We start from the raw sequence: 27,102 nt of genomic DNA on the forward strand, positions 1-27,102 counted from the left end.
GTGTAACGGCGCATCGTCCTTGGGGAAGGTATCTGGATAGGGAGTTAAGTGTTAATTTGGATGATCGACTTTTACGTATGCATGTACAAACATATACGGGTATGAGATAATGGAAACCTCGGTGGACGTGTAGAAGTTTGGTACGCCCAGTACTATAGTAGTATATATCAGGGGCAATTGCGGAACCCGTTGGTGCCGTCTACCGTAGCCCGCTGCCGTGCCGTATTGAGGACCTCCGATTGGCTGCGGGCATCCCCAAGTTCCTCAAGGTGTCAGGGACGCGGAAAAGTGCCATCTTTCATCGGAAGATCACTTTGAGGCTGCTGTCTGCTTGTCAGCTCCCCGTCGCTTCACTTGTTTCTTCTTGCCGGCTTTGTTTTTATTCAATTGTCTGATTAGCCGATATTCTTCTACGGACTCTTATCCATCAATTGATACGGGGCTAGCAAAAGAAACCATGGCGCGTGTCGGCCGCGTTGGGTTTCTCACCCTCGCGGTGGTCTTCCACCTAATGTACGCCTATTCGATCTTTGACATATACTTTGTCAGTCCGATTGTTAGTGGCATGAGATCATTCGGCGTGGAGAGAGGCACCAGTGCTGCGGCACCGGCCAAACGTCTGGTCCTATTTGTGGCGGACGGCTTGCGCGCTGATAAGGCGTTTCAAGCATTACCTGACCCAGATGTACCTGCAGATCTCGAAAACGAAGAACCGATCTACCTTGCACCCTTCATTCGATCCCGCGCTCTCTCTCACGGAACCTTCGGCATCTCCCACACGCGAGTTCCCACCGAATCGAGACCCGGCCATGTTGCGCTTATCGCGGGGTTGTATGAGGATGTTTCGGCAGTGACGACGGGCTGGAAACTCAATCCAGTGGACTTCGACAGCGTCTTCAATAGAAGCCGGCATACATGGAGCTGGGGAAGCCCGGATATTCTTCCAATGTTCAAGGAGGGCGCCGTTCCCGGAAGGATTGACGCAGACACATACGGAGAAGAAGCGGAAGACTTCTCGGCTGATGCAACCAAGCTTGACATCTGGGTTTTTGATAGAGTTAAGGAGCTCTTCGCATCAGCAAAGAAAAACCCGGAGTTAGATGCGAAATTGCGAGAAGATAAACTGGTCTTTTTCTTGCACCTTCTTGGTCTAGATACTACTGGTCATTCCTACCGTCCCTATTCGAAGGAATACCTGCGCAATATCAAGCTAGTGGATAAGGGTGTGCAGGAAATAACGCAACTTGTGGAGGATTTCTACGGCGATGGCAAGACGTCATTTGTATTCACCGCAGATCATGGTATGAGCGATTGGGGAAGCCATGGTGACGGTCATCCTGACAATACTAGAACTCCGCTCGTTGTTTGGGGCTCTGGTGTTGCAAGTCCCAGGTACACACACGAGGGAAGCATATCCGGACATGAAGATGGAGTTTCAGCAGACTGGGGTCTTGATAGCGTTCACCGAAATGATGTTGCGCAGGCAGATGTCGCTGCCCTCATGGCCTATTTGGTTGGACTTGACTTTCCCACCAATTCCGTTGGACAATTGCCCCTCGGGTATTTAGATACCAGTCCTAAAGATAAGGCGTTGGCTGCGCTTGCGAACGCGCAGGGAGTTCTTGAAATGTATCGTGTCAAGGAAGAGCAAAAGCGGGACGCATTGTTACGGTATACGCCATTTGAGCCTCTTGCGGATAGCGGCGAGACATCCGTGGAGGCGCGTCTTGAAAGGATCAAGACCCTAATTTCGAACCAATCTTATGATGCCTCAATTCAACTGAGCTCTGAGCTCTTAGTTACGGCGTTGGAGGGCTTGCGGTACCTTCAAACCTATGATTGGCTCTTCTTGAGAACTATCGTCTCCTTAGGGTATCTGGGTTGGATTGCGTACGCTCTGACAACAGTAATTCATCTGCATGTCTTGCACGGAAAGTCCGAATCGAACCGCACCACGTTCAGTATCATGTTCTTTTCATCTGTCCTCGTTGCTCTCTTCTCAATCTTGTTATATCAGGGCTCTTCATGGAGGTATTACTTCTATGCGCTATTTCCCGTCTTTTTTTGGGAAGAAGTCTTCGCGCGGCGGAAAGCCTTACTTGCTGGTCGTGAGATACTCTTGGGTCATGTCCATTCTGTAAGCGGATACTTTGCATTCGCCATACAGTTGTTGCTATATGTTGGGGTATTGGAGGCATTGGTGCGTTTCGCTAACCCTCACTCATTAGTTTACGGCTGACAGTTACCACCTACAGGTACAATCCTACTTTCACCGAGAAGTCTTCACTGTTTGCTTTATCTTTGGGGGCTTTTGGCCGTTTACCTACGGTATAAAGTTCCTTAGAGGGCATAAGCTGCTTTCTGCATCATGGGCACTCGGTTGTTTCCTCATGAGCATTTTTACCCTCCTGCCTGCCAACAAAGTTGAGGACTTGATGATGATGTAGGAGATGACCCCCAGTGTTATAGTGCACCTCCGTTCAACCATATACTTACCTGACTTATTTTTTTCGCGCAGTTCCTGCGGTTCCCTGTTGATGTTCTTGACGGGTCTACTATATCTTATCTTTGAACGCTCTATCTTGGGACAGAAGCCCTCTTCCGATCAAAACCCAGCTGTCTCTAGCTGCGGCTCGCGAACTATTATGGGTGCACAGGTATGGAATCCCTCGTCAATGCCAATCACATTAGATTCCCCGCTTGTGCAAACCACAACTTCTCGGACCTTTCATTTTATGATGATGTGACTAAATCTGTCTAGGTTGGTATGATTCTCCTGGCCTTGATTGTGACCCGGTCAAGCGCAGCATCTCTCCAGGCCAAACAGGGCCTTCCTCTTGGGAACCAGGTTCTTGGGTGGTCTATCTTGGGTGAGTGCGGTCTCCTCTTTTCCATCTCTCAGGCTATTTTGATTAGTCGCCCAATCCCTGAACAGATACCAAAAGACATGTTAATACTGATACAAAATAAATATAGTTTCTTCGCTCCTGCTGCCGTTTCTCCACCGTCTGTATCCCAACAGTCACTACCTGCACCGATTGATGGTTATCTTCCTTACCTTTTCTCCGATTTTCATTATCCTTACCATCTCATACGAAGGCTTATTTTACTTTGTCTTCTGCATGACTCTATTGGCATGGGTCCGGCTGGAGCAGGCCATATACGTTCATACTGCGGCCCCAGCCAGGGAGCAGGATCATGGTGTGGCAAATGGCTCTATACCCGCGAAGAAACCAAGTACGGGAAACACTGTGGTAGTCGAAGGGCAACCCTACCGATACCGGACGCTTAGCGTCTCCGATGCACGCGTGGCGCTCTTCTTCTTTTTCCTCCTTCAGTCGGGATTTTTCAGCACCGGAAATATCGCATCTGTATCGTCCTTCTCGCTGGACAGTGTGTACCGACTTATCCCGATCTTTAACCCCTTTACTCAGGGCGCGTTGTTGATCTTGAAGCTTCTGATCCCCTTTGCGATCATCAGCGCCAACCTGGGCATCCTCAACCGCAGACTGGAGGTGGCCCCCAGCGCTCTGTTCATGGTTGTGATGTCCATCTCCGACGTGATGACCTTAAACTTCTTCTACATGGTCCGTGACGAAGGATCCTGGCTGGAGATTGGCACGACGATTAGTCACTTCTGCATTGCCAGTTTCCTGTGCACCTTCGTGGCAGTCCTGGAGTTTTTAAGTGAATTATTCATCAGTGGAGTGGACTTTGGACACGCCGGCACCACCGTCGGATCCGCAGTTGCGAAAGCTGTCAATGGGTCCGTGGCGTGTGGGCATTCTCCAGATTCTGATAAATCCGGGGAGAATACCACACGCGTGGGGATCACCGCCAAGGCGGACCCGGATGCCCGTTCATAGAAGATATTCTGTATAATTCTCATATAGATAGATTTTTTACATTTTATTATTACCTTAATACATTATGCAACGATACGACTTTAACTGCGATCCATCTGCATCGAACGCCATTGCGAGCGGTCTGATAAGCATGCATTGTAAGTAACCAAAAGGAATGCAGATCTCAGTTAGCCGAGGCATCACAAGCTAAAACATGACGCAATTCAAATCTGAAGGTGTCAGCGCCTAGACCACTAACGTGACTAACCCCCAGCGCTCGTACCTGTCAGTCATCAGTGCAAAGTCCCCAACTCCCGCCAAACTCTCCGAAACCACCCTTACCAAAAGCCTTAAGGTTTGAATAGATCCCGAAGCGAGATTGCGGGGAGCCAACCGCCTGGATTCCAGCGTGCCAATCGTGCTACCTGTCAGGAACGGCGAATGAGGCTTTGCTCGGGTTCTAATAACACCGTTTGAGGACTTTCGGTATGGAGTGCGGTCAACGTCTGTGCGGAGGGAGGAGGATCCTATCCCGTCTTGGGAATGGACTGCGAGGGTGTGGGAAAAGGTGCCCGGTGATAGGTGGGTGGCAATAAGAAGTTGGATATCGGAGGATGAGAGGTGCGCGTTCTGGGGAAAGGATCTTGCTTAAGATTATCTGATTCGATATGCTGATGGATATTGAACGTTCTATATCGCATGATCAAACGTTCGTGCTTTACATAGGATATTGGATTGCGTATTCGTATCGTCAATCGCAGAAGCCGACCCCGGCACATAACCTAGTAACACATCTAATGCATCCATCCATGCAGTTCATACTACTTTAATCCCCGGTCCGGTGGAACGCAGGAACAGAGTTGTCTTCGGATCCGAGCAGGGGATGATGATGAATATTCTGGTCATGTGTATCTCCTATCGGTATATAGTACTATATATATATATATATATATATATATGTACATATGTACGCAATTGCATATACACCACTAGTATATAGTACGGGGGTTGTGGGGGAGCTCCAGGACCACGGTAAAGCAAAATATATGTTATCTATCGAAGCATTACTCTATATATTTAGACATGAGTATTTGGGCAACGGGGATCAGAGAATCCCGATCACGGGCAATCGGTTAGATTAGCACGAGTCAAGCGTTTTAACGGACATTCCCATTGTCGATTTCTGAGACTAACCATCAGGGGTAAGTGGTGAGAGGTGATGGACCTTTAGTCGATAGACCGCCGAACTTACCGCGCGCCTGGGATTGGACTGGACCTTGGGTCACCATGTACCCCAAAAACTAGACCAATTCCAATTGCCGTTTAAGAGTCCACCTGATCTGAATGTCGTGCGGATCTTAAGTCCGCTGTTTTACCTGGAGGTTTGGTGGGGTCGTTGCCTAAATATTTATTGTGATCCTCACGCCCATAATGCCTAATTACTATTCTTTCAAATTGCCTACCTAATGTTGAATTGTATGTATACAGTTGCAGGCAATTGTTTCATTATTGTTGGCGATCGTTACTGATTTTATGTAATTTATGTAATGAAGTGTACAATCTTATGCGTTAGTCTTTGATGTAGTCCTACGCATAACTTGATGATAGTGGCATAGTGGAGGAGTCCATGTGGATTCAGATTACCTAAAATATAAACCTCTGTGGAGTTGAAAAATACATCAAAGAAGCTTAAAGCTCCGGTCAGCTTTTCCCCTTGCACTTAGTCAGACCTATCCATATGGTTTTTAAAGTTGGCAGATTCATTCACTGGGAGACACAGAGAAAGAACTTTAAAATGCGCAGTATGTAGAAGAATGAGGCACGTGCATCAGAGATTCCTTCACTGGTCGGATATTGAGTGAGTACCTTAAGGACCAGGATCTTGTTAGTAGGGTTGGGTTACATCAAGGGCGTCCGTTGTATTACTTTACAATACCGAGCGTGGGAGTGGGTGGTCTTTTTGTTTTGGGTACAGAACAACCTTAGCTTACATGCCTTAGCTCTTGGGTATCATACACTTACAGTACCTACTACTTACTACCTGCTTCATCGAGTAAGGTTCTGAGGAACCGCAGAAGACAGTTAAGAACTACTTGTACCGTGTGTCACTCCACCATGGTAAACCCCAGGAGGTAACTACGTAACTTAGTATCTATGGAGGACACAATCCAGAATCCCAGACATGGACCCTGGTCGTTTTCTGGATCCTTAGGTTAGTTCTCCGGCGCTACCGAGAGATTTGCCAACCATCAAGACTTTAGTGCAGCAGTAGTTCACCCGTTTAGCAACTGGAAACGAAGTAATACTAATCACCCTTCTCCACATCATCTATTTCCGGGATGGATGATCCGCCTCAAGTCCACCGTTCAGACTGCTGATGGTATTATTGCCACTCCCCGCTCGTGTCCTTCTGCCACCATCCAGAACGGAGTATACTCTCTCTCTCTCTCTCGCGCGCGCGCGCCCTTTGTTCTCCATCCTTCATTTTTTGGAACCTGACCTGACTCTTTTTGGCTGTTTGCCCTCTCTCTCTCTCTCTCTCTACCCTCCCAAATCAATTAATTCGCCAGTCCAATTCATTACTACCACAATCGTGTCTATAGAATTTCAGGTTCCTGACAACCCTTTGACCTTTTCCCGGGAAATTCTCTGTCCACATATTCCCACCCTCCTACTTGATTGATTCTCGGTCTCCCGTGCCCTCTCCATTTTCCCTACCTTACCCTTTTCACTCGATCGCATCGCATCCATTATTCGGGTGGCGGCGACCTTCGACCCGTGAATTTCCTTAGTACTTTTACTTACCCCCCCCAGTAACAGCTGAGCAAGAAGAAAAAGCGTTGAGAAAAGGCAAGAAGGGGACAACAAGAGTGGTCAAGGCACATCTTTTGGTTCCTTGTAATTTTCTTCTTTTTTTTCTTACTTTCCCAATTCGGGATTTATTACATTATTTTTATTTGCTATAACCTTGGCTATATACCCAATCCCTATATTATCGCCCTCGTCGCTCCGAACGTCTTTCGGTCGCGTTTTCTCTGCATGGATACTTTTTGGCCATGAGCACAACAGGAGAAAACCATACAGATTCTACTTCCAGACCAAGCCCGGCCCCGAGCGCCACGGGCTCAACGGGAACTTCAGGTATTACAGTGCGAGCGGGCCCAAACGGACACATGAGTTTCAGAAGGTGTGTGTGTGATGAGATTTCCTTTGCCCTGGAGTGGTTTACCAAGTGTGGGTTTCTGCGCTGTCGCGGGGCTGCAGCGCACGAGGGGATGGTCGCAGACCACCAGATTTGAAGTTGCGGAGGTCCCTGGGTGGATGGGAGCGGTCGAGATTTTAAAGGAGTACAAATGGATGCTAATCAGATTTATCTAATCGCTGTTTCAATAGACAACGTGCGTCGCGTGCTTGTGAGGTATGTCTCTTTGTTCTTATGAGGTCTCGACGCGACCTGTGAAAGCCTCGGCACCTCGGCACATCGCAGCTTTGCTTGCTGGCCCCCTATCATGCTATCTATCTATCAGGCAATCCTGGTGATGGGAGCATAACGCAACCACGATAATGGCTCTATTTGAACATATTGTTTGCTAACGTCTTTTTCTTATCTCGTGAAGACATGCCACGCTCGAAAAGTAAGTGCCCCCTTGTCAAGACTGAATTTCTTCCTTTTTTCGGTTCCCATTCCTTCCGGTGTTACCCGCCCGCCCTGCTAGGTCTCTGCAGCACAAGAGATCGCTAATCGCGTCATTTACCCACAGGTACGCTGCGATGCTGCCAGTCTAGGTGTGCCATGCACCAACTGTGTAGCCTTTTCGATCGAGTGCAAGATCCCCACGCCGAAACGCAAGAAGAACCAAACAAAAGCTAAGGAGAGCTCCGGGTATGTTCCCAAACACCTCGTATATCGATTCGCTACCGACTTGACCCCAACATCTACTGATTCGGCATGGAAATGAATAGTAGCGAAGATAATCCCCAGAAAGAAACACCCAAGGACGAGCAGTCAACGACGGACGGCAAGGATGCCTTCGGTTATTCCAGTAATCGAATGGCCGTCGACGGTATGCCTGTTACATCACTCACAGAGTCGCAGGCCGCTCAGCAAGCCACACAGAATGGAGCGTATGCCCAATTTATGAAGCCAAAGTTTGCGCGTGCCCCGATAAAAGAAGCTGGCCGGGTCGCTTACCTCGGCGAGTCCTCGAATCTTTCGCTCCTGGTGCAGGACCGCCATGGAACGACGGACGTCGTACACTATCCCCTCCCGCCCAATGTTCGAGGCTCTCGTGCTAGACTGGCAGATCTGGATAACCTGGAACTGGATATACTTCATCAGCGTGGTGCTTTCCTTTTGCCGCCAAAACCTCTTTGTGATGAACTCGTCGATGCCTACTTTAAATGGGTCGCCCCCGTAGTTCCCATTGTTAATCGCAGCCGTTTCATGCGGCACTACCGCGACCCCAAGAATCCACCGTCCCTACTGCTCCTTCAGTCTATCCTGCTCGCTGGGTCTAGAGTCTGTACGAACCCCCAGTTGATGGATGCCAATGGCTCGACAACCCCAGCAGCCATGACATTCTACAAGCGGGCCAAAGCACTCTACGACGCTAATTATGAAGATGACCGTGTCACGATTGTTCAGGCGTTGGTACTCCTGGGCTGGTACTGGGAGGGCCCGGAGGACGTTACCAAAAACGTCTTCTACTGGACGAGAGTGGCTATGGTTGTAGCACAAGGGTCAGGGATGCACCGAAGGTATGTTGTCCTCAACTGAAACATGATAGACAACCATCTGACCTTCACAGCGTGGAATCATCCCAACTGAGCAAGCCGGATAAAAGACTGTGGAAGCGAATCTGGTGGACTCTATTCACGAGAGACCGATCCGTAGCAGTGGCCTTGGGGCGCCCAATCGGTATCAATACAGACGACTCGGACGTTGGAATGTTAACCGAGGACGATTTTATTGAAGACGAGATTGATATAGCCGCCGAGTACCCGCCGGACCCTGTGCATGTGCAGTTCTTCCTGCAATATGTGAAGCTCTGCGAGATCATGGGATTGGTGCTTGCGCAGCAGTACTCTGTGGCTTCGAAGTCGAGACGCATGAATGCTATGGACCTGACACACTCAGATATGGCGTTGGCAGACTGGCTGCAGAACTGTCCCAAAGAGGTGTGTTGGCAACGACAGAATCATCATTTCTGGGCCGCCCTTCTTCATGCGAACTATTAGTAAGTCTTACAGCTCCCCGGTACTCTATACACCAGACTAACGCAGGCAAAAGCACTACACTTTGTCTTTTGCATAGGGCGCACATGCCACCAGCCTCGTCTGCCCCAAATAGTTACCGCGTAGAAGAGATGGCTTACCCTTCGCGCACGATCGCATTTCAAGCTGCTGGAATGATAACTTCTATCATGGAGAACTTGCAGACGCATCAAGAGATTCGATATACTCCAGCCTTCATGTAAGTTCGGTAGTCTGTCCTTTTTATACACAAAATACTCACGGTATCGCAGTGTGTATAGCTTGTTCTCGGCTCTGATCATGCACGTTTACCAAATGCGATCATCTGTGCCAACGGTTGTGGCAACCTGCCAGGAGAGAATCAATATCTGTATGCAGGCTCTGAAAGATGTTTCCAAAGTCTGGCTTGTGGCCAAGATGGTCCGTACCCTGTTCGAATCCATTTTGGGGAATAAAGTTCTGGAGGAGCGTCTCCAGAAAGCTGCAGGAAAAAGGCACCAAAGGGTACGACACGACAACACGGCCCAACATCAGCCCCCAAGAAAACCGGATCCGCCAAAGCGGAAGTTCGACGATATGGACCTTGGTTTGCCAAATGGGGGTCCCACACCGCCAGTTTCATATGAGCGCTCGCGGCCTCAGACACCTGCAGTGACTCCCTCAAGGGAAATGGGACAACCTGGATTGAACGTTCCCCAAGGCTCTCCTACCGGTCCTCCAGCAGGCAACTCCCGGGGTAATACGCGGCCGACAACTCCATTCAATGCTCAGTTTTCCCTTCCTGCAACGCCACCAGACCTGTTCCTTGTCACGCGTACTTCACCCAACCTTTCGCCTTCGCTTTGGGAGAACTTCCAGCCCGACCAGCTGTTCCCGGATGGCACTGCCATCTTTCCTGAGCTGACTTCCCCGCAGCACAATGCCGTCGATCCACAATTGCAGATGTCGTCTCAGTTACAGACACAAGGCATAGATCAGCGACATATAATGCCTCATCAAATGTCCTCCCGAGGTCTTCCCGGAACACAAGGAAGCCCGGAGATCATTTCGAATATCCCCCCCGGGATGGCTATGCAAGGTCAGCAGCCACCACAGGTGTTCGGAATGGAGAATCAGCAGCCTTGGCCGATGGCAGGTTTAGAAGCAGCCCTGCATACCGGGGTGGAGGCCGCTAGCCAGGATGACACCTGGAGTAATAGCTCCCGGAGTGGACCAACCGCACCGACGACTTTGAACGTGGAAGACTGGTATGTCAAGTTGTATTCAACTGGATTCTCCTCGTACTGATGATTTTCTATTTTCTAGGTTCCAATTTTTCGGCATTAATGGTAGCTTTGGCGACCTGTCAACTTGAGCATGAATACGGAATGTATATGCGATGACGACCCTTCATCATGACAAGTGTATAATATCTCTTTTTCTGCTTTTCAAAGGCTACTGCATTTATCCGAGCCTCTTTCCCTGTTGATGACTTGTCTCATTGGCGGTGCACTGCCGGAAGAATCTCCCTGGCACTACTTGATGGATGTGTGATGAGGTTTTGACAATCGCATGTCTATAGATCTGTGGTAACGCCACTTGCAGCTGCCTTCGCGCTATACAATGGCCCAGCCACAGACATGCAGATGATCGCTACATGGACATAGTTCCAGGGCAGTTCCGTGTCTGGCATACGGATGAGGAGTTTGTGTGATGTCGAGTTTGGCTTGTCTTTTTTTTTTTTTTTTTTTTCTCTTCAAGTAGTTGCATGTGAAAGGGATTTGGATGGGCTCAGGGTGAGCCCCTGTACATACATAGAAATATAAAGGAAAGGATATAAAAAGGAAAAGAAACCACTCTGTATTTCTGCCTCAGGCGGCGAATGACGAAATCGACACTTACGTGGGTCAGCCAATGAACGAGCAGGAGTGGGGAGGCCATCCTTACCGTGTCGGGTAAGATAGAATGAAGGACGGGGCGCTTCTTGAATGACTCTTCCGGGGAACAATAAATATTATCTTTCTTCTTCTCCCTTTCATCCTTCCATTGATTTGACAATCATTTGGTGATACCTTTTATTTTTCCTGTACCCTATCCTCTTAAGGTATTCGCTTCTCTCTCCTCTCCAGTGCTCTACCCTTATCTCCGTCCTTGCACCCCTCTCTCCGCTCATCCCCGCAGCGATGTCGGCTTCAGGATCCGGTGCCGCGCCCGCGGCTTCATCATCAGCAGCCAATCCAGCAAAAAAGGCGTTCCCAAGCGTAGACCTCGAGGGTCACAATCTTCCTCCGTCACCTGCTCCATCTAGTCCTCATACCGGAAGGCGCTATGCAATTGCCACAGAACTCGTCTATACCGACAGCGGTGACCAGTACAACGCTAGCAGCGTTCCCATCTACCAGGTACCGTCCTCGCGACCTTGAAACATACCTTGCTATTGAGACAAAGTGATCAATGTACCAACAGTACTAACAAATATCGCTGCAGAGCGCCACTTTCAAACAGACATCCGGTGGTGGAGGCGGAGAGTATGATTATACTCGCTCCGGCAATCCGACTAGAACGCACCTGGAACGTCATCTAGCAAAGGTCATGTCTGCTCAGCGTGCTCTGGTGGTTTCCTCCGGCATGGCTGCATTGGATGTCATCACTCGGCTGCTTCGCCCTGGTGACGAAGTTGTGACCGGCGATGACCTCTACGGTGGAACACACCGGCTGCTTAAATACCTGTCGACTAATGGTGGTATCATCGTCCATCATGTTGACACCACCCAGCCGGAGAAGGTGCGGGAAGTGCTGAACGAGAAGACAGCTATGGTCTTGCTCGAAACGCCCACCAACCCCCTCATTAAGATCGTCGACATCCCCCAGATCGCTACCGCCGCACATGAGGTGAACTCCACCTGTCTTGTGGCTGTTGATAACACTATGATGTCTCCGATGTTGCTCAACCCTCTCGAACTGGGAGCCGACATTGTCTATGAGAGTGGAACGAAGTACTTGTCGGGTCACCACGATCTCATGGCTGGTGTGATCGCTGTCAATGACCTGGCTCTCGGCGAGCGTTTGTACTTCCCCATCAATGCCTCAGGCTGCGGATTGTCTCCGTTCGATTCCTGGCTATTGATGCGTGGAGTGAAGACCCTCAAGGTACGGATGGATCAGCAGCAAGCGAACGCACAGCGTATTGCGGAATTCCTCGAGTCCCATGGGTTTAAGGTCCGGTACCCTGGGCTGCGGTCGCACCCTCAATATGACCTTCACCACTCGATGGCCCGTGGAGCTGGAGCTGTGCTGTCATTCGAGACGGGTGATGTCGGTGTGAGTGAGCGTATCGTTGAGAGTGCCAAGCTATGGGCTATCAGCGTTAGCTTCGGCTGCGTGAACAGCTTGATCAGCATGCCTTGCCGGATGAGCCATGCTAGTATCGATGCGAAGACGCGCCAGGAGCGCGCCATGCCGGAGGATCTGATCCGCCTGTGTGTTGGTATTGAGGATGCAGATGATCTGATTGACGATCTGACAAGGGCGGTAAGTTTGTCACTTTTTAAATTCCTTGTTGGTATTTTTTGGTCTAATCCATTTCTTTTCAGCTGGTGCAAGCTGGAGCCGTCAACCTGACCTTGGATGATTTCCAAGCGAACACGACCACCAACTGATTTACGTATACATAATGTACCTGCGTGTTTTCTTTTTGGGTTCTCATGGCGGAAAAATAAGTGCGTGGGCATGTCTCGGGTGATACATTGATGCGGCGTTCGGAGCCTCTGCTATTTTTTCTACAATTTTCCTTGTACAAAGTACATACATAAAAGATGCTTTATAAAAGAAACAGTATCTACTTCGTATATGTGGTTTTTCCGAACTAGGTTCCCATGGCAATACTGCGGTAAAATGTTTTGGTCAGAAAAACTGTGTAGGAGTTATAAAACGTATATCCGAGTCCTGGGGAACAATTGCCGGGGGATCGCTCGGCCGGCACCGGAGCGTTTCCGAGTCGCCGGTAGGCCTTTATCGGCCGGTCCATTCTCGTCCGCGATGATAGTCAGCGAGTCAGCATCTTGCTTTTCCCCCTACGCTCGGAAATTGAGATGTGATCTCCATTAGTTTCTGCTTCGGCAGGATGTTTTTGTACTTTTGGTTAGATTAATCTCTCGTTTTGATCTTTCCTTCCCCTACGCGACAGTTGCCCTATTGGTGTTTGCATGACGTCTCATTAGCGTCGCATTCCGTTGAGGTTTTATCGTTGACTCATATTTGATATTTTCGAGTCTACTGTCGTTCTGCACCATTGAAGATTATGCCGGGAAATGCGATCTCCCCTGATGGAGCTCTCTCCATGCAGGCTGTCACTGAGCGGCCAACATCCACTTGGAATACCAGCCGATTAGGTTCGCGACTGGGCGTGGATATCGCCAGTGCTGCCACAGCAGGAGCTTTGACGTGTCCCGTCATTACTGTTATCGATCGGTAAGCGTGCAATTTAGCTGGTCCTTTGCTGCAAATGTCTGACATCAACCGCCTGACAGTGCGATCATCGAGAAAGCGTCCAAAGGCATTCCCATTCGACAGACGATCACATCATGTTTCGGGTCTATGATTCGTCATCCAACGGGCTTCTTCCTCAGTACACCGTTTCTCCTTATATATACCCTCTATACATCGACATATTTAACTGCCAATGCCATTGACACGATCTCGTCGACCATGCGCAACCAACCGTTCTCCTCCGTATTTGCCGGAACGGCTAAGTTCCTCGCCACGACAACGGTGAACATGGGAATCTGCGTATACAAGGATGCCAGGTTCGCACGGATATTTGGCGCACAGTCTAAGCCTACACCATCACCCTCATCGACACCTGCGCGCACGACATCTGCCCCGGCCTCCTGTCACCCATCTGGTGCTGCCACAGTACCCAAAGTCTCATATGCCCTCTTCTGTCTGCGCGATAGCATCACCATCTTCGCTTCTTTCAACGTCCCTACGCTAATAGCGCCGTCGATCCCCGATTATATTGCATCTACACCCGGGATGAAGGCAGCGATAGCTCAATTCTCCTGTCCTGCCCTCATGCAATTCGCTAGTACACCGATGCACTTGCTCGGTCTGGATCTGTATAACCGGCAACCGCCGGGCGGATTGGGATGGCGCGAGCGGGTATCGCGTATTCGTCGGGATTATATTCCCAGCTGTTTTGCTCGGATGGGGAAGATCGTACCCGCGTATGGTGTGGGAGGTGTGGCTAATGTGCGGTTGAGATCTGCTATGATGCAATATCTCGAGCGGACGGAGAAGTGATCGCTCTCCCTGCTCCCTGTTCTCAGCCCTTTTTTTTTTTTTTTTTTTTCTTTTTTTGCGCGTTTATCTCTTTATCGCCTTTCTTAATCCTTTTGTTATCCACTCTCCACTCAACCCTCTTTAAGGTTGGCATCGGCGTTTGGGTTTCCAACTGGCGTTTGGTATAGATTTAGATCTACGTGTGACGACATCTAATGTTGATCGTCGTGGCCAGTGAGATGGTTGATCTGCTTTCGGGCCATGTCTGTCGATATTCATTGTATATGTGGTTGGGAATCTGCACAGACAGACGGTAGGATATATTTGGCTAATATATTGGATTGAATTGGTATTGCAGCAAGTATCTCTTGAACGATGACTCCTAGAATGATGGTATTACCTGTCGATTAGATTTCACAATTCATTTGATATTGAAGGGACATTGATAAACAATTCTATGTGGTTTGGACCTAAGAAGTCCTACCTATATCTTGCGAACTTCTTGGACTTTTCGATTCTTGTCGACGATCAAATGAAGCTGTCTGTTCTGCCAGTCTGCTGAAGCCTCAGATGAGGTTGTTGTATGTTGAACAGGCCTGAAGGTACCTGCTCGGAGGCCTTCGGTGAACAGTTCATATGAAGGGTAATCTGGCTTAGTTAGCATACTACTCTTTCTATACACTGTTCTGCATATAGAGGGAAAAGTCACGGGATAGCGTACAGCCATTGACGAAGTGAGTGACCTGTTCCGGGGTCATACCCGTTCCTTTGGCAGCAAGGAGCGTCCTTTCTTGTTCCTGACGCCAGTCATAGACGAAGTGTAGGTCTTGGGCATCACTGCAGCTCAGTTTAGATTCCACAGACGGGTACTGAAGTAAACGGTAAGATCCGCAAGCTGGAAAACTTACATATGAATCAAAGCATCCAACTGACTATAGTGGATCATTCGTTAGCCCTCATACATCCTACTTCACATCCAACAACGAAGGAACCTAAACTCACTCAGTGATGAGATCGTATTCCCTCAGCGCATCATTGACAGCCTTGACAGCCTCAAACGGCACATGTCCCAGCCGTCCATCATAGTCACCCTTCTCTTTCCGCAAAACAGCATCATCCCACGTCTCGCACAGGAGCTGATCACTCAGCGCACGGAAACCTACACACCAACCCTCGAAAATGATTACCTTTATCTGCTCCTGCCCCTCACCATTAACAGTCTCCCATTGCGACTCGGGTACGCGATCGCCCTGCCCCGCAAACGCCGATTTATCATACTGCGGAATAGCCGTGGCTCGGCCCGCGCGGAGAGATTCAAAGACCTCCTTGGCTAATGGCAGATCATGGGTACCCGGTTGGCCGCGATGCTGCAGTAGTGGGTTTAAAGGGTGCGACTTGGCGAGGTTGACCTGGTCCTCATGGGTGAGGTATAGATCGTCGAGCGAGAGGGTGATGACGGGGAGGGAGTATGGCGGGGAACGGAGAGTCGATTGTAGGGTAGACACCTTTTTAATTTTGAATTATAACCGTTAGATATATCCATCTAAACGTACTTCAAGCAGAATGAGACTATTATTTCTCGCAATCAAATCCATACCAACACCGTCTTTCCGGCTCCCTGGACGCCATTCAACCCTAGAAAGAATGGTGAGGTTCTGGCCGGGTCGTTGCCGAATCGCTCTTGGTGGGCTTTTAATCGCTCCAGGAGGAACGGGATGCAGTGTTGGGATTTGTCGTCAATTATTTCGGGCATTTTGGATCGGTCTCTTTGGTTTGTTTACTGTGCTGTTTTTGATTTTCTGTCTGATCTTCTCTGGCTATGGCTACGTTTGTTGAGGGTGGTTTATCTTTTATATGGGGGACTAAACTAGAAGGAAAGTGCATGTCGGAGGTGCGCCGAAGCGGAGAGAACCTGGAGATTCGAATGTCCGGGCGGTGAGGGAACTAATATTGTGCCTGATGGATTAACCATGGGTCTGGCCATTGTCGTGGCCTTTGAACTGCGAAAGGTATTTTGAACATTAAGGATCTCGTCACGGGTGGACTTAGGGTCGTATTTAAATCTCTTGCCTTTTAGATTACTGAACATTTGATCGTCGATCTAATGACCGACACGTGATGATGACGTCGAATCACATGTCTGAGTCAGCAAGGTGATGTACTGCCTGATTGAGGTTAGTCTGTGCACTAATCGTGATGGTTTATGTCGATTACATAATAATCCAGATGCATAGTCTTAGCGTCGGCAGCCAGACAAGGGAAATTCCCATGCTGTAGGACTCGACAGAGGTGCACCTGCAGTGAGTGCAACTACACATCTATTGAGTGGAGATCTTTTTATTAAAGCACACAATATATGCATAAGGAACACACAATCACTCGACAAAAAGACGGGGGTTCCCTATCCTGGAAAGATATATCGGCATGTGAAGGAGGGATCATCTGCCTAGATCCGCTTGGTTGTGTGGGAACCTCCGAGCTTCAAAGCAAGCAAAAAGATGCCGAGGTTCCAAAGCCATAACGTCCTTGCCGAGCACCGCGACCGTCCACTTACTCCCCCAGATCCAAAGGCTTCTTCAACTCTGCTCTCCCCCAGACTTTCCCCTCATACTTAAACTTACTACTGACCTCCCTAAATCATTCTTGAACTTTGAATACTTTGTCTATCCTCCTCTCCTCCCCTCTTCTCCCTTCCTCCCCAAGACTATTGAAACATCCTGTGCGGAGGCACCACGTCATTACATTCTCTGTGTTTGCTTTTTTTTCTTTCCTTTCTGTTCTAATTATACCCGTACAAGATGTCTGAGCTGCGCTTTGACAACCAAACCGTCGTTGTGACGGGAGCCGGCGGTGGTCTCGGTAAGGCCTATGCTACCTTCTTTGCCTCGAGGGGCGCAAACGTCGTTGTGAACGACTTGGGTGGTTCCCACTCTGGTGAGGGCAAGTCGTCTAAGGTACGAATCGAACCATAGTCAAATGCAAGCTTGGGAGTAGAGTCACTAACCTGGGTGTCTTTGCTATAGGCTGCCGATGTGGTCGTCGACGAGATCCGCGCTGCCGGAGGCAAGGCAGTCGCCAACTACGACAGCGTTGAGAACGGTGAAGCTATTATTGATACCGCCATCAAGAACTTCGGCCGCGTTGATGTCCTCATTAACAATGCCGGTATTCTCCGGGATGTCAGCTTTAAGAACATGAAGGACCAGGACTGGGACCTTATCACCAAAGTTCACACCTATGGTGCATACAAGTGCGCAAGAGCCGCATGGCCTCATTTCCGGAAACAGAAGTATGGCCGTGTCATTAACACTGCCTCGGCTGCTGGTCTTTTCGGTAACTTTGGCCAGGCCAACTACTCTGGTGAGTATCCATGAGCAGAGACTATTCAGAGATCAAGAAGCTGACAGTACAATTAGCGGCCAAGCTCGGTCAGGTCGGTTTCACCGAGACCCTTGCTAAGGAGGGTGCCAAGTACAACATCATTGCCAACGTCATTGCTCCTATTGGTATGTAAAGAACATGAATGGTCGATTCTGACGCATGCTGACTTGGAACAGCCGCTAGCCGCATGACTGCCACTATCATGCCTCAGGATGTTCTGGAACTCCTCAAGCCCGAATGGGTTGTCCCCTTGGTCGCTGCTTTGGTGCACCCCTCTAACACAACCGAGACTGGTGGAATCTACGAAGTCGGCGGTGGCCACGCTGCTAAGCTGCGCTGGGAGCGTGCCAAGGGTGCTCTGCTCAAGACCGACGACTCCTTGACCCCTGGTGCTATTGCTAGGAAGTGGAACGATGTCAACGACTTCTCTCAGCCCGAGTACCCGACTGGTCCTGCTGACTTCATGACCCTCTTGGAGCAGGGCTTGAAGACCCCCAGCGCCCCTGCAGGCCAGGAGCCTGACTTCAAGGGCAAGGTTGCTCTTGTCACTGGTGGTGGTAACGGGTATGTGTTTCAAAACGCGGCTTGACGATGACTATTTCTAACACTTTTCTAGTCTCGGACGCGCCTACTGTCTGCTCTTTGCCAAGTATGGCGCCTCTGTGGTGGTGAACGATCTGGTCGACCCTGAGCCCGTTGTGCAGGAGATCAAGAAGATGGGCGGCAAGGCTGTCGGTAACAAGGCTTCCTGCGAGGATGGCGACGCCGTTGTCAAGACTGCCATCGATGCTTTCGGACGTATTGATATTCTGGTCAACAACGCCGGTATCCTGCGCGACAAGGCTTTCACCAACATGAACGACGACCTGTGGAACCCCGTTGTCAATGTCCACCTCCGTGGTACCTACAAGGTTACCAAGGCTGCTTGGCCTTACATGCTCAAGCAGAAGTATGGTCGTATCGTCAACACCGCAAGCACCAGCGGTATTTACGGTAACTTCGGCCAGGCCAACTACGCCGCGGCGAAACTTGGTATCCTCGGTTTCTCCCGTACTCTCGCGATCGAGGGCGCGAAGTACAACATTAAGGTCAACACCATCGCCCCCAACGCCGGTACCAACATGACCCGTACTATCATGCCTGAGGAGATGGTCCAGGCCTTCAAGCCCGACTACGTCGCTCCCCTCGTGGTTCTTCTGTCCTCGGACATTGTCCCCGGAACCGGTACCAAGGGCCTGTACGAGTGTGGCAGCGGTTGGTTCACTAGCACTCGCTGGCAGCGTTCGGGCGGTCACGGTTTCCCTGTGGACGTCAAGTTGACTCCTGAGGAGGTTGTGAAGAACTGGAAGAAGATCACCAACTTCGACGACGGCCGTGCGGACCACCCCGAGGATAGCCAGGCTGGTTCTGAGAAGGTCATGGCCAACATGGGCAACCGCAGTGATGCCTCCGAGGGTGGCAACGACATCTTGGCCAACATTGAGAAGGCTAAGCAGGCGACCACCGACGGTTCTGCCTTTGACTACGTTGACCGGGATATCATCCTCTACAACCTCAGCTTGGGTGCCAAGCGCACCGACCTGCCTTTGGTGTACGAGAACAATGAGCACTTCCAGGCTCTTCCCACCTTCGGTGTGGTCCCTTGGTTCAACACCGCCGTGCCTTACAGCATGGACGACATTGTGAAGAACTTCTCCCCCATGATGCTGCTGCACGGTGAACAGTACATGGAGATCCGCAAATTCCCCATCCCCACCGAGGCCAAGACCCTGACCTTCCCCAAGCTCATTGACGTCGTCGACAAGGGCGCCGCTGCTCTCGTGGTTGCCGGTTTCACCACTAAGGACGCTACGACTGGTGAGGACCTCTTCTACAACGAGTCCACCGTTTTCATCCGTGGCAGTGGCGGCTTTGGCGGATCCCCCAAGCCCACCGCTGCCCGCCCCAAGGGAGCCACTGCGGCCTACAAGGCTCCTCAGCGCAAGCCGGATGCTGTTGTCGAGGAGAAGACCTCCGAGGACCAAGCTGCTCTGTACCGTCTTAACGGTGACCGCAACCCACTTCACATTGACCCTGAGTTCAGCAAGGTCGGTGGCTTCAAGACTCCTATCCTGCACGGTCTGTGCTCTCTGGGTGTCTCCGGCAAGCACGTCTACAGCAAGTTCGGTGCCTACAAGAACATCAAGGTTCGATTCGCTGGTGTCGTCCTGCCCGGTCAGACTCTGAGGACCGAGATGTGGAAGGAGGGCAACACCGTCCTGTTCCAGACCACCGTTGTGGAGACTGGCAAGCCCGCCATCAGCGGCGCTGGTGTTGAGCTGCTGGAGGGGGCCAAGGCCAAACTGTAAATTATAATTGAACCGAGTACTTTTTGCGTGATGGCGCACTGATGTGATTAAATTGTGTACATAGATATAACGATTTTCTGTTTCTTTCCAATTTAGCAATCTCCTGCAAATTGAATCTCAAAATATGCGTACTTTTCAACTCGGTTTATCTAATTCACCATCTCACAAACCTTATACCTAAGTCTTCCAAGTTAGGATTTAAGTAGTGTACCCTGCACAAGGACCTCGTTCCTTGATATAAATAACAACTTAGACCCATGTTAAGGTGAAGAACACATTGGCCCCACCATACGATAAGGGGAAATAAGATTTAAATCTAACCTTCCATAGGTCCACTACTAACTCAAGCTCCAGATCCTCCTAGGGCCTGCATTAGTTCGATTTTTGTAATTCCAGAATTTCTCACTACGTGTGGTCCGCAGTTCAGCTCTTGACTTACTCAGCACCTCACGTCTCAACATTCAAGGTAATACAAAGATTTCTATATAAGCCACTATTACGGCCTAGTCAAGCCAAATGCCAAATCGACAGTCCTGGGAGCTTGAACAGGGTTGTTTTATGAAGTAATGTAAGAGTACTATGCGGACCAAGACAACTAACGGTGAAGAAACTTGGAAAGCTGGGATCGATGTCCCCTGCTCGCTCGCACAAGGGATCGACTTAACTAGTGGTCAGCTAAAACGAGCGGCTGGTTATGAAACATTCAGGGTGGATAACTTGTTCGAGTCTAACTACTGAACGTCTAGCTATGCAGGTAAATTAGGGGAGGGTATTCCGCAGGTAGTAGCTAAGCAAAGGCCAGCATACGAAGCAAAAGAGCAGAAGAGAACCCCATGGTGACACCCATTGTGGAGCTTGCGCAACAACAGACGAAGAATGGAGTTCAACTTCACTCTGTCAGAGTATATAAATCATGAGACAGGATCCTCGAATTGTCGAAGCGGGATTTGTAGAAAATGAACAATATCAAGTCCTCTTACAACACGGAGTAGACTGCGTCCCTCACACATGAGCCCTGAGCAGATTACACCGTCCCTGATGGAAAAAACCTGGTCACTAGGTCATGTACATTTAAGCAGGAATATCATGACTCAAATCCGATTTTCAAGGTCTACTCATCTCGGCTATTCAGGCGGTTTAGAACTCTTCGTCGATTAAGACCCGTCGAGTCAGGTACAATGCTTGCAGACCCGCCCACCAAATGCGATTAGTGCACAATCTATTCAGCAGTATCAGTACATACATATATAGAACCAGAATTCTGTTTCGTTTGAGGAGAAGCATCGGAATTGTGTGGGTCTGGAGAACTCGGCTCTGCAACTTTAATGTAGATTTAGATCTATGGGAGGTGGACACTGACCCACCTATTTCCGGAAGACAGTTTGAAGCGTGGTCCCGCAGGAACTTGGTGTCTTCAGCATCGTCGGAGATGTATGCTCTAAAAGCGCACGAGCAATTAGACTGAGGATTGTTGTGTCCAGCTGGTCTGAGTTGGGCGTTTTGGTCCCTAGGATTCGTAGCCTACAATATAGAAACCGGATACAAGCCAATGCCTGCTAATAGACCCAATGGTCCGAGTTGAAAAACATCCAACGGGGCCTAACTAGGTTATGGGTGGATACTCACACCTGGACCTAAATATACTTGAAATAAACTCAGGGGCTGCTGCCGCCCTTTATCGTGTGTGGGTAACGGTAATGGCGTCCAGGCAGACATATTGCATCTTATATGTACATTCTTAAAAATCGGACTGCTATATTAACTGAAAAGGGAGCATATTTAAGACAAATAACGCGCCTGATTATCTCTCTTCCAATCTTTTGTCGGAATAGCACCTTTTTATTCTTTTGTCAATAGGAAATCTCTACAATCTCAAACATGGTCTTCACCAAAATATATGGGCCTCTACGATTATGTGCCCTCCTTTGCAGGAGCCGTGACTTTTGCTGTACTCTTTTCCTTGACGACAGTAGTACATGCAGCGCAATTGTGGAGATCACGAGCAGGGTTTTTAATTCCATTCCTCGTAGGCGGATTGTGTAAGTCCTCTTTGCTTGAGCACGGCTGAGCGGAAGATGCACTAAAAGTTCCTAGTTGAGGTGTTTGGGTACATTACGGTGAGTCTCAACTTTCACTCTTATTGTCAAGTCTTCACAGTGCTGATATATGCCATTTTCTGCTTATAGCGCGCATTCTCGGCCCACCAAGCTCCTAATTATGCGTCAGCGCCCGCAATCGCGCAGACTCTCTTGATCCTAGTTGCACCCTCGCTGTTTGCAGCCAGTATATACATGGTATTTGGGAGGATAATCGTGTGGTCTGAAGGCGAACTTTTGCCATTGTTCGGCCCAGCTGGGTTACCAAAGTGTTTCTCATCGGTGATATTGTCTCTTTTTTGCTCAAGGGGCTGGTCAGTTTGAACCCTTACCTACATCTCATCTTCTCCATTGACCACATTCGCACGACTGATTGCTAACCCATTCTACTACTTAGGTGCTGCTACTCTCCAAAGCAGCTTTACAAGTGGTGAGAGATTGATCAAAATCGGCTTGGTCATGCAGGTCATATTCTTTGGTCTTTTCCTTTTCTGCGCCGCTTTCTTTCATTTCAGAATTCGAAGACATATTGCGACCCATAAACCCTCGTACGCGACGCCGTGGCAATCGCATCTCCTGGTGCTATACATAGCAAGCGTCATGGTTTTTGTTCGATCAAGCTTTCGCCTGGCCGAATATGTAGGGGGCCAGGGAGATGTTCTGCTGCAACATGAGTATTATATATGGATTTTTGACACCACGCTGATGTCCCTCACCATGTTGCTTTTTAATGTGTTCTATCCATTGACTGTCAGAGAGGGAGATATGTCCCTAAGGAGCGTGTTCCTCAGGGATTTGTCAGAAGACTGTCCAAAAAGCGACGTCTCCTTAAAACCTATCCGAGAAAACCCGATAATACGCCATTGTTGGTTAAAGGTTGTTGAACTTGAAATTGTAATGTAGAGCGAGATTAGCATATAATTATTACGCAGTATATCTGCTGGTCTTGAGTATGATAAATAGGTGTTTCCTATGGTCTGAGAATGTAGATAGAGGTTTACCCACTGATATATACTAGTCGTCCGCTAATATATACTTCTATCGATTTATTTATAAGTTTTGGCAGTGACGGGTAGGAAGGTCTAGATTCTACGGACATCGGGCCCGTCGTACGGTCATGTAACGTAACACAATACCATTGACTGCTGTCAATTTAATTCAAAACCTCCTCCGCTCTCTCTCCATGACTCCAACTCCACTTATCTCTAGGCAGTCAATTAATTCTCCAATTCCTCCCGCGCACTCACGCTCTCCAGTATATACCCCCTTACTTTAACTTCTTCCCGCCTCAGGACGATCATGTAGCAGACTGCCCCATCGACGCAACGATGGTCCTTTCGCTATCTGTCCCGAGCTTCTCCAAATCCCCAACAACAACAACATCAACATCAGCCTCCCCTCCGCCCCTCCGCCCCAACAACACCAACCAGTCCACCACCATCAGCGAAGCCCTCCGCAACAACCCCTTCGGGATCACCTCGCGCTCACGTCTAATCCCTACATCCTCTACTTCAGCCGCAGAGCAGGACCGCGAACAAGAAGAACTCAACAACGCCCTAGAAACCCTTGCTCGGATTTTTCCGGACGTGAAGGTCGAAGTCTTCCGAGAATTACTCGTGCGGTTTGACGGGCAAAGCCGGCTGCATGTCTGTGTTGAGCAGCTCTTGCGTCATAAAGAGGAATGGGTGGCCGGCCGGTGGAATGTTCCTGGGGATGACGCTGAGGTGGTGCCGGTGGCTGGGGACGGAGTGGTTCCACGGTATGAACGGTTTCGGACGACTGAGTACAAGGTTGCTGTGAGGACAGCACTGTTGAAAGAGTTCAGCGGGTTGAGCAAGAGTACGGTTGATGCAGTTCTGGCGGAAGTGAATTTCTGTTATGTGAGGGCGAGGCCGACGTTAAGGGATCTTTCGAAGAGGACGTGGCGGGCGACATTTAATAGTCTTTTCCCTTCTTTTAAGAGTAAGAAGGATAAGGAGGAGAGTCCTTTGGTTGTGTGGCAGCGGCATGCGAATGGAGAGACGGTCCCCGCGTTAAAGGAAACGGGGTGTGTGGAGTTGGATCGGGAATTGCATGATGCTTTGCTGGCGCCGCTGCTGAGCGCGAGGAAAGTGGAGTGTGAGGATCGGGATCGCAGGCTGGCGGAGGAGCTGAATGAAGATGAGGCGAAGGCTGCTGATGCGCTTTACGAATGCGAGTGTTGTTTATCCGATGTGACGTTCGAGCAAATCTCGACTTGTTCGGATAGTATGCATATCATCTGTTATGGTTGTATCCGGCGGACGATCCAGGAGGCGTTGTTCGGTCAGGGTTGGGGGAAGTCGGTCGACGTGGAGCGGTCGACTCTGAAGTGTTTGACCCCATTCGCCCATGATGGCTGTAATGGGAGCTTGCATCCGGAGGTCGTTAAACGAGCTATCCTCCTTGACAAAGGCGGAATTGAGACCTATCTCAAGTTTGAAGGCCGGCTGGCCTCAGACGCTCTGCTCAAGTCTCAGCTGAAGCTCATTCGTTGTCCCTTTTGCTCGTACGCCGAGGTTGATTCGGTTTATCATCCCTCGGCGAAGGGGATCACCTGGCGCTTTCGCCGGGATGGCATCATCTCTACTATTATACTTGTCGTCATGATCCTTGACATGATACCTTTACTCGTCATCCCTGTGATCATTCTCTACATCCTAGACCCTTCCACCGTTCAGAACTTCCTGCACAACTCTTTCCTAAACCTGTGTCTTAAGGTGCGGCCGAAGAGATTCACCTGCGCAAACCCATTATGCCAACGCATCAGCTGTATAACATGCCAAAAACCATGGCGTGATCCGCATGTCTGCTTTGAGCCCCTCTTACTCGATCTACGAGCCACAGTCGAGGCCGCCCGCACAGCTGCAGTGAAACGTACATGTCCCCGCTGCGGCCTGTCCTTCGTCAAATCCTCCGGCTGCAACAAACTAACCTGCGTCTGCGGATACTCCATGTGTTACCTCTGCCGCAAGGGCCTCAGCTCCCCACCCAAAGCCCCCCAATGGTTCCGCCCCAGACAACGTCAACAAGAAAACGTCAACCCAGCCAATGAACCAGAGAACGATGACCACAACATAGATGATGAAGAATTCGAAGAACCAGAGGGCTACACACATTTCTGCGAACACTTTCGCATCAACCCGGGAGCTCGTTGTACCGAGTGCAACAAATGCGAACTCTACCAAGAAGAAGACGAAGAAGCCGTCGCGCGTCGTGCGGGCGAGAAAGCCGAACGCGAATGGCGCATGCGGCAAGGCATGGCAAGCGTGGGAGTCCGGTCTTTCCAGGTCAACAGGTCCTTCTCACGGCAGAACAAGTCAGCCGGCGGGATATCGTTGCCAGGCCAAGGGAAGAACCTGAGCTACTGGCTGGATGAAGTATGGCGGGAGGGCCGGTGGAAAATGGAAGGACAGGCCTTTGTGGATTGGGTGGTGGAACGGGTGGTTGTTATTGATGAGATTTGAGCATTTCTTTTCCTCTTTTCACATTTCGAGCTTTAGACTTTTAATTAGATCGTGTTTTAATATCGGCGTTGGGCATTTGGGGCACAACAGACCCGTTGCATGGATTTGATGATGTGACGAGATATGACATTCCTTTGGTTACTTGACGTTCCCTTCTCTATTGGATTAATAAACCTTTCTCATTTAAGATACAATACATACATCTCCCCTTAGTATAAGTACGGCTGTTATTCTGTGATACTTGCCTGTCGGAGGCGAAACGTAGTCCTAGCAGTAGCAGTATGAGCTGTTAAGTCGTTCAGAGTATAGTTCGGCTACGGAGGGACATAAATAGCGGCCACTCCGCAACCAACAGGGCCTTATCAATCTCAGCCAGCAGAACTGATAAATTATATTATAAACTTACTTGGTTTTTACTACTAACCTAGCTACCAGTCATAATGTATTGAAGAAACGACACTACTCTTTTATTGAAAGGCAATACCTTCTACTTGAAGTAATAGTTATCTATTCTAATGTATACTATTAGTTGTTGGTATTGTAGCTTTGTGCGTATTTTAGTAGATTTAAAGGATCCAACGGCCTTTTATAGTAGAAGGTAGACCAAGGTTAAGAGGCCTGATTATACTGAAAAGGACTCATCTTACTATATCCGCTATTAACGCTAATCTATATTGTAAGGCTTATATTGGACCTGGGTGGTAGCCAACATAGGATTTCTTTTAAATCGTGAATTCAAACGCATAAAATCTATCTACCAGATTCAGGAAGAAGATATACGAGAGGATGAAAAATGATATTAGATGATGAAGACGGAATCGTGCTGCAGCAGGTAGAAAGGATGATCCCAGGACGCCTATAGTTTGTTGAAACGTGATTCGCATATAGTCTACCTTGTTGGGATGTGGCATGGTGTACGTACATATAATGGTCCCCAAGAGCAAGCGGTAGGAGGAGCTTCCTGGTCTTAGACCCCACAGTGCAGTTAAGGTGCTCCCGACCCCGTTCCGTATTCTACCTGAGACCCACCTGCGGCTGCAGTGGACTCTGGCTATGAAACATTTAGCCGTCTCTTACATCAGCAGACCCACCCGCCATTCGGCGTGTTGGTCTGCCTCACCTCAACGCAAATTCCCACTTCAACGCAAAATTTGAAGCTATTCAGAGATTTTATCTACCACCACCATGCCTAATTCTTATTCTGATATTGAGAAACGAATCCTAGAGGCCTGTACAGCTGCTCAAGGCCAAAAAAAACCAAATGTCTCTGCGTTGGCGCGTCAATTTGACGTTCCTTATTATCGACTCAGAGCACGTATTCATGGCCGAGCTACTCGAAATACACGTCCTATCTCAACCAAGACCCTTGATGACTCACAGGAAAAGACACTAATCCGTTGGATTCGTCAGTTAGATAATCTATACTGTCCTCCTA

The 27,102-nt window shown here is 49.3% G+C and overlaps 8 protein-coding genes across 8 annotated transcripts; 7 read left to right on the forward strand and 1 right to left on the reverse strand.

Moving 5' to 3' along the window:
- Positions 1-457: 457 nt before the first annotated feature.
- BDV27DRAFT_143395 (mannose-ethanolamine phosphotransferase MCD4) lies at positions 458-3,866 on the forward strand (the record flags this gene model as incomplete). The annotated part of the gene is made up of 5 exons (XM_032070089.1): positions 458-2,200; positions 2,256-2,443; positions 2,519-2,657; positions 2,762-2,870; positions 2,977-3,866. 5 exons carry the CDS (start codon positions 458-460, stop codon positions 3,864-3,866), a joined length of 3,069 nt encoding a protein of 1,022 aa, XP_031929853.1.
- Positions 3,867-6,286: 2,420 nt separating this feature from the next.
- On the forward strand, positions 6,287-10,829 carry farA (CeGAL family transcription factor). The gene is made up of 9 exons (XM_032066209.1): positions 6,287-7,032; positions 7,239-7,263; positions 7,463-7,480; positions 7,607-7,728; positions 7,809-8,603; positions 8,654-9,082; positions 9,136-9,318; positions 9,371-10,345; positions 10,404-10,829. The coding sequence occupies exons 1-9, from the start codon at positions 6,902-6,904 to the stop codon at positions 10,450-10,452; spliced, it is 2,727 nt and encodes a 908-aa protein (XP_031929854.1). The 5' UTR covers positions 6,287-6,901; the 3' UTR covers positions 10,453-10,829.
- Positions 10,830-11,024: 195 nt separating this feature from the next.
- BDV27DRAFT_124914 (cystathionine beta-lyase STR3) lies at positions 11,025-12,925 on the forward strand. Its single transcript, XM_032066210.1, has 3 exons — positions 11,025-11,479; positions 11,565-12,608; positions 12,671-12,925. The coding sequence occupies exons 1-3, from the start codon at positions 11,261-11,263 to the stop codon at positions 12,734-12,736; spliced, it is 1,329 nt and encodes a 442-aa protein (XP_031929855.1). The 5' UTR covers positions 11,025-11,260; the 3' UTR covers positions 12,737-12,925.
- An 83-nt stretch (positions 12,926-13,008) lies between these two features.
- On the forward strand, positions 13,009-14,411 carry BDV27DRAFT_124916 (uncharacterized protein). Its single transcript, XM_032066211.1, has 2 exons — positions 13,009-13,547; positions 13,607-14,411. The coding sequence occupies exons 1-2, from the start codon at positions 13,378-13,380 to the stop codon at positions 14,376-14,378; spliced, it is 942 nt and encodes a 313-aa protein (XP_031929856.1). The 5' UTR covers positions 13,009-13,377; the 3' UTR covers positions 14,379-14,411.
- A 9-nt stretch (positions 14,412-14,420) lies between these two features.
- BDV27DRAFT_124918 (TDA10 family protein) lies at positions 14,421-16,358 on the reverse strand. The gene is made up of 6 exons (XM_032066212.1): positions 15,955-16,358; positions 15,360-15,862; positions 15,266-15,289; positions 15,079-15,194; positions 14,842-15,005; positions 14,421-14,739 (listed from the first exon to the last, which is right to left on the reverse strand). Exons 1-5 carry the CDS (start codon positions 16,108-16,110, stop codon positions 14,842-14,844), a joined length of 963 nt encoding a protein of 320 aa, XP_031929857.1. The 5' UTR covers positions 16,111-16,358; the 3' UTR covers positions 14,421-14,739.
- A 659-nt stretch (positions 16,359-17,017) lies between these two features.
- On the forward strand, positions 17,018-20,224 carry mfp (putative peroxisomal multifunctional beta-oxidation protein (MFP)). Its single transcript, XM_032077823.1, has 5 exons — positions 17,018-17,311; positions 17,381-17,717; positions 17,774-17,863; positions 17,915-18,302; positions 18,355-20,224. Exons 1-5 carry the CDS (start codon positions 17,156-17,158, stop codon positions 20,084-20,086), a joined length of 2,703 nt encoding a protein of 900 aa, XP_031929858.1. The 5' UTR covers positions 17,018-17,155; the 3' UTR covers positions 20,087-20,224.
- Positions 20,225-21,983: 1,759 nt separating this feature from the next.
- Positions 21,984-23,132, forward strand: BDV27DRAFT_143400 (RTA1 domain-containing protein; the record flags this gene model as incomplete). The annotated part of the gene is made up of 5 exons (XM_032070091.1): positions 21,984-22,125; positions 22,181-22,203; positions 22,273-22,496; positions 22,602-22,932; positions 23,115-23,132. The coding sequence occupies 5 exons, from the start codon at positions 21,984-21,986 to the stop codon at positions 23,130-23,132; spliced, it is 738 nt and encodes a 245-aa protein (XP_031929859.1).
- A 248-nt stretch (positions 23,133-23,380) lies between these two features.
- Positions 23,381-25,884, forward strand: BDV27DRAFT_124924 (E3 ubiquitin-protein ligase). The gene has a single exon (XM_032066213.1). It carries the CDS (start codon positions 23,511-23,513, stop codon positions 25,665-25,667), a length of 2,157 nt encoding a protein of 718 aa, XP_031929860.1. The 5' UTR covers positions 23,381-23,510; the 3' UTR covers positions 25,668-25,884.
- Positions 25,885-27,102: the final 1,218 nt, after the last annotated feature.

The sequence above is a fragment of the Aspergillus caelatus genome (assembly GCF_009193585.1).
Source record: "Aspergillus caelatus strain CBS 763.97 unplaced genomic scaffold BDV27scaffold_46, whole genome shotgun sequence".
Taxonomy (NCBI): Eukaryota; Fungi; Ascomycota; class Eurotiomycetes; order Eurotiales; family Aspergillaceae; genus Aspergillus; species Aspergillus caelatus.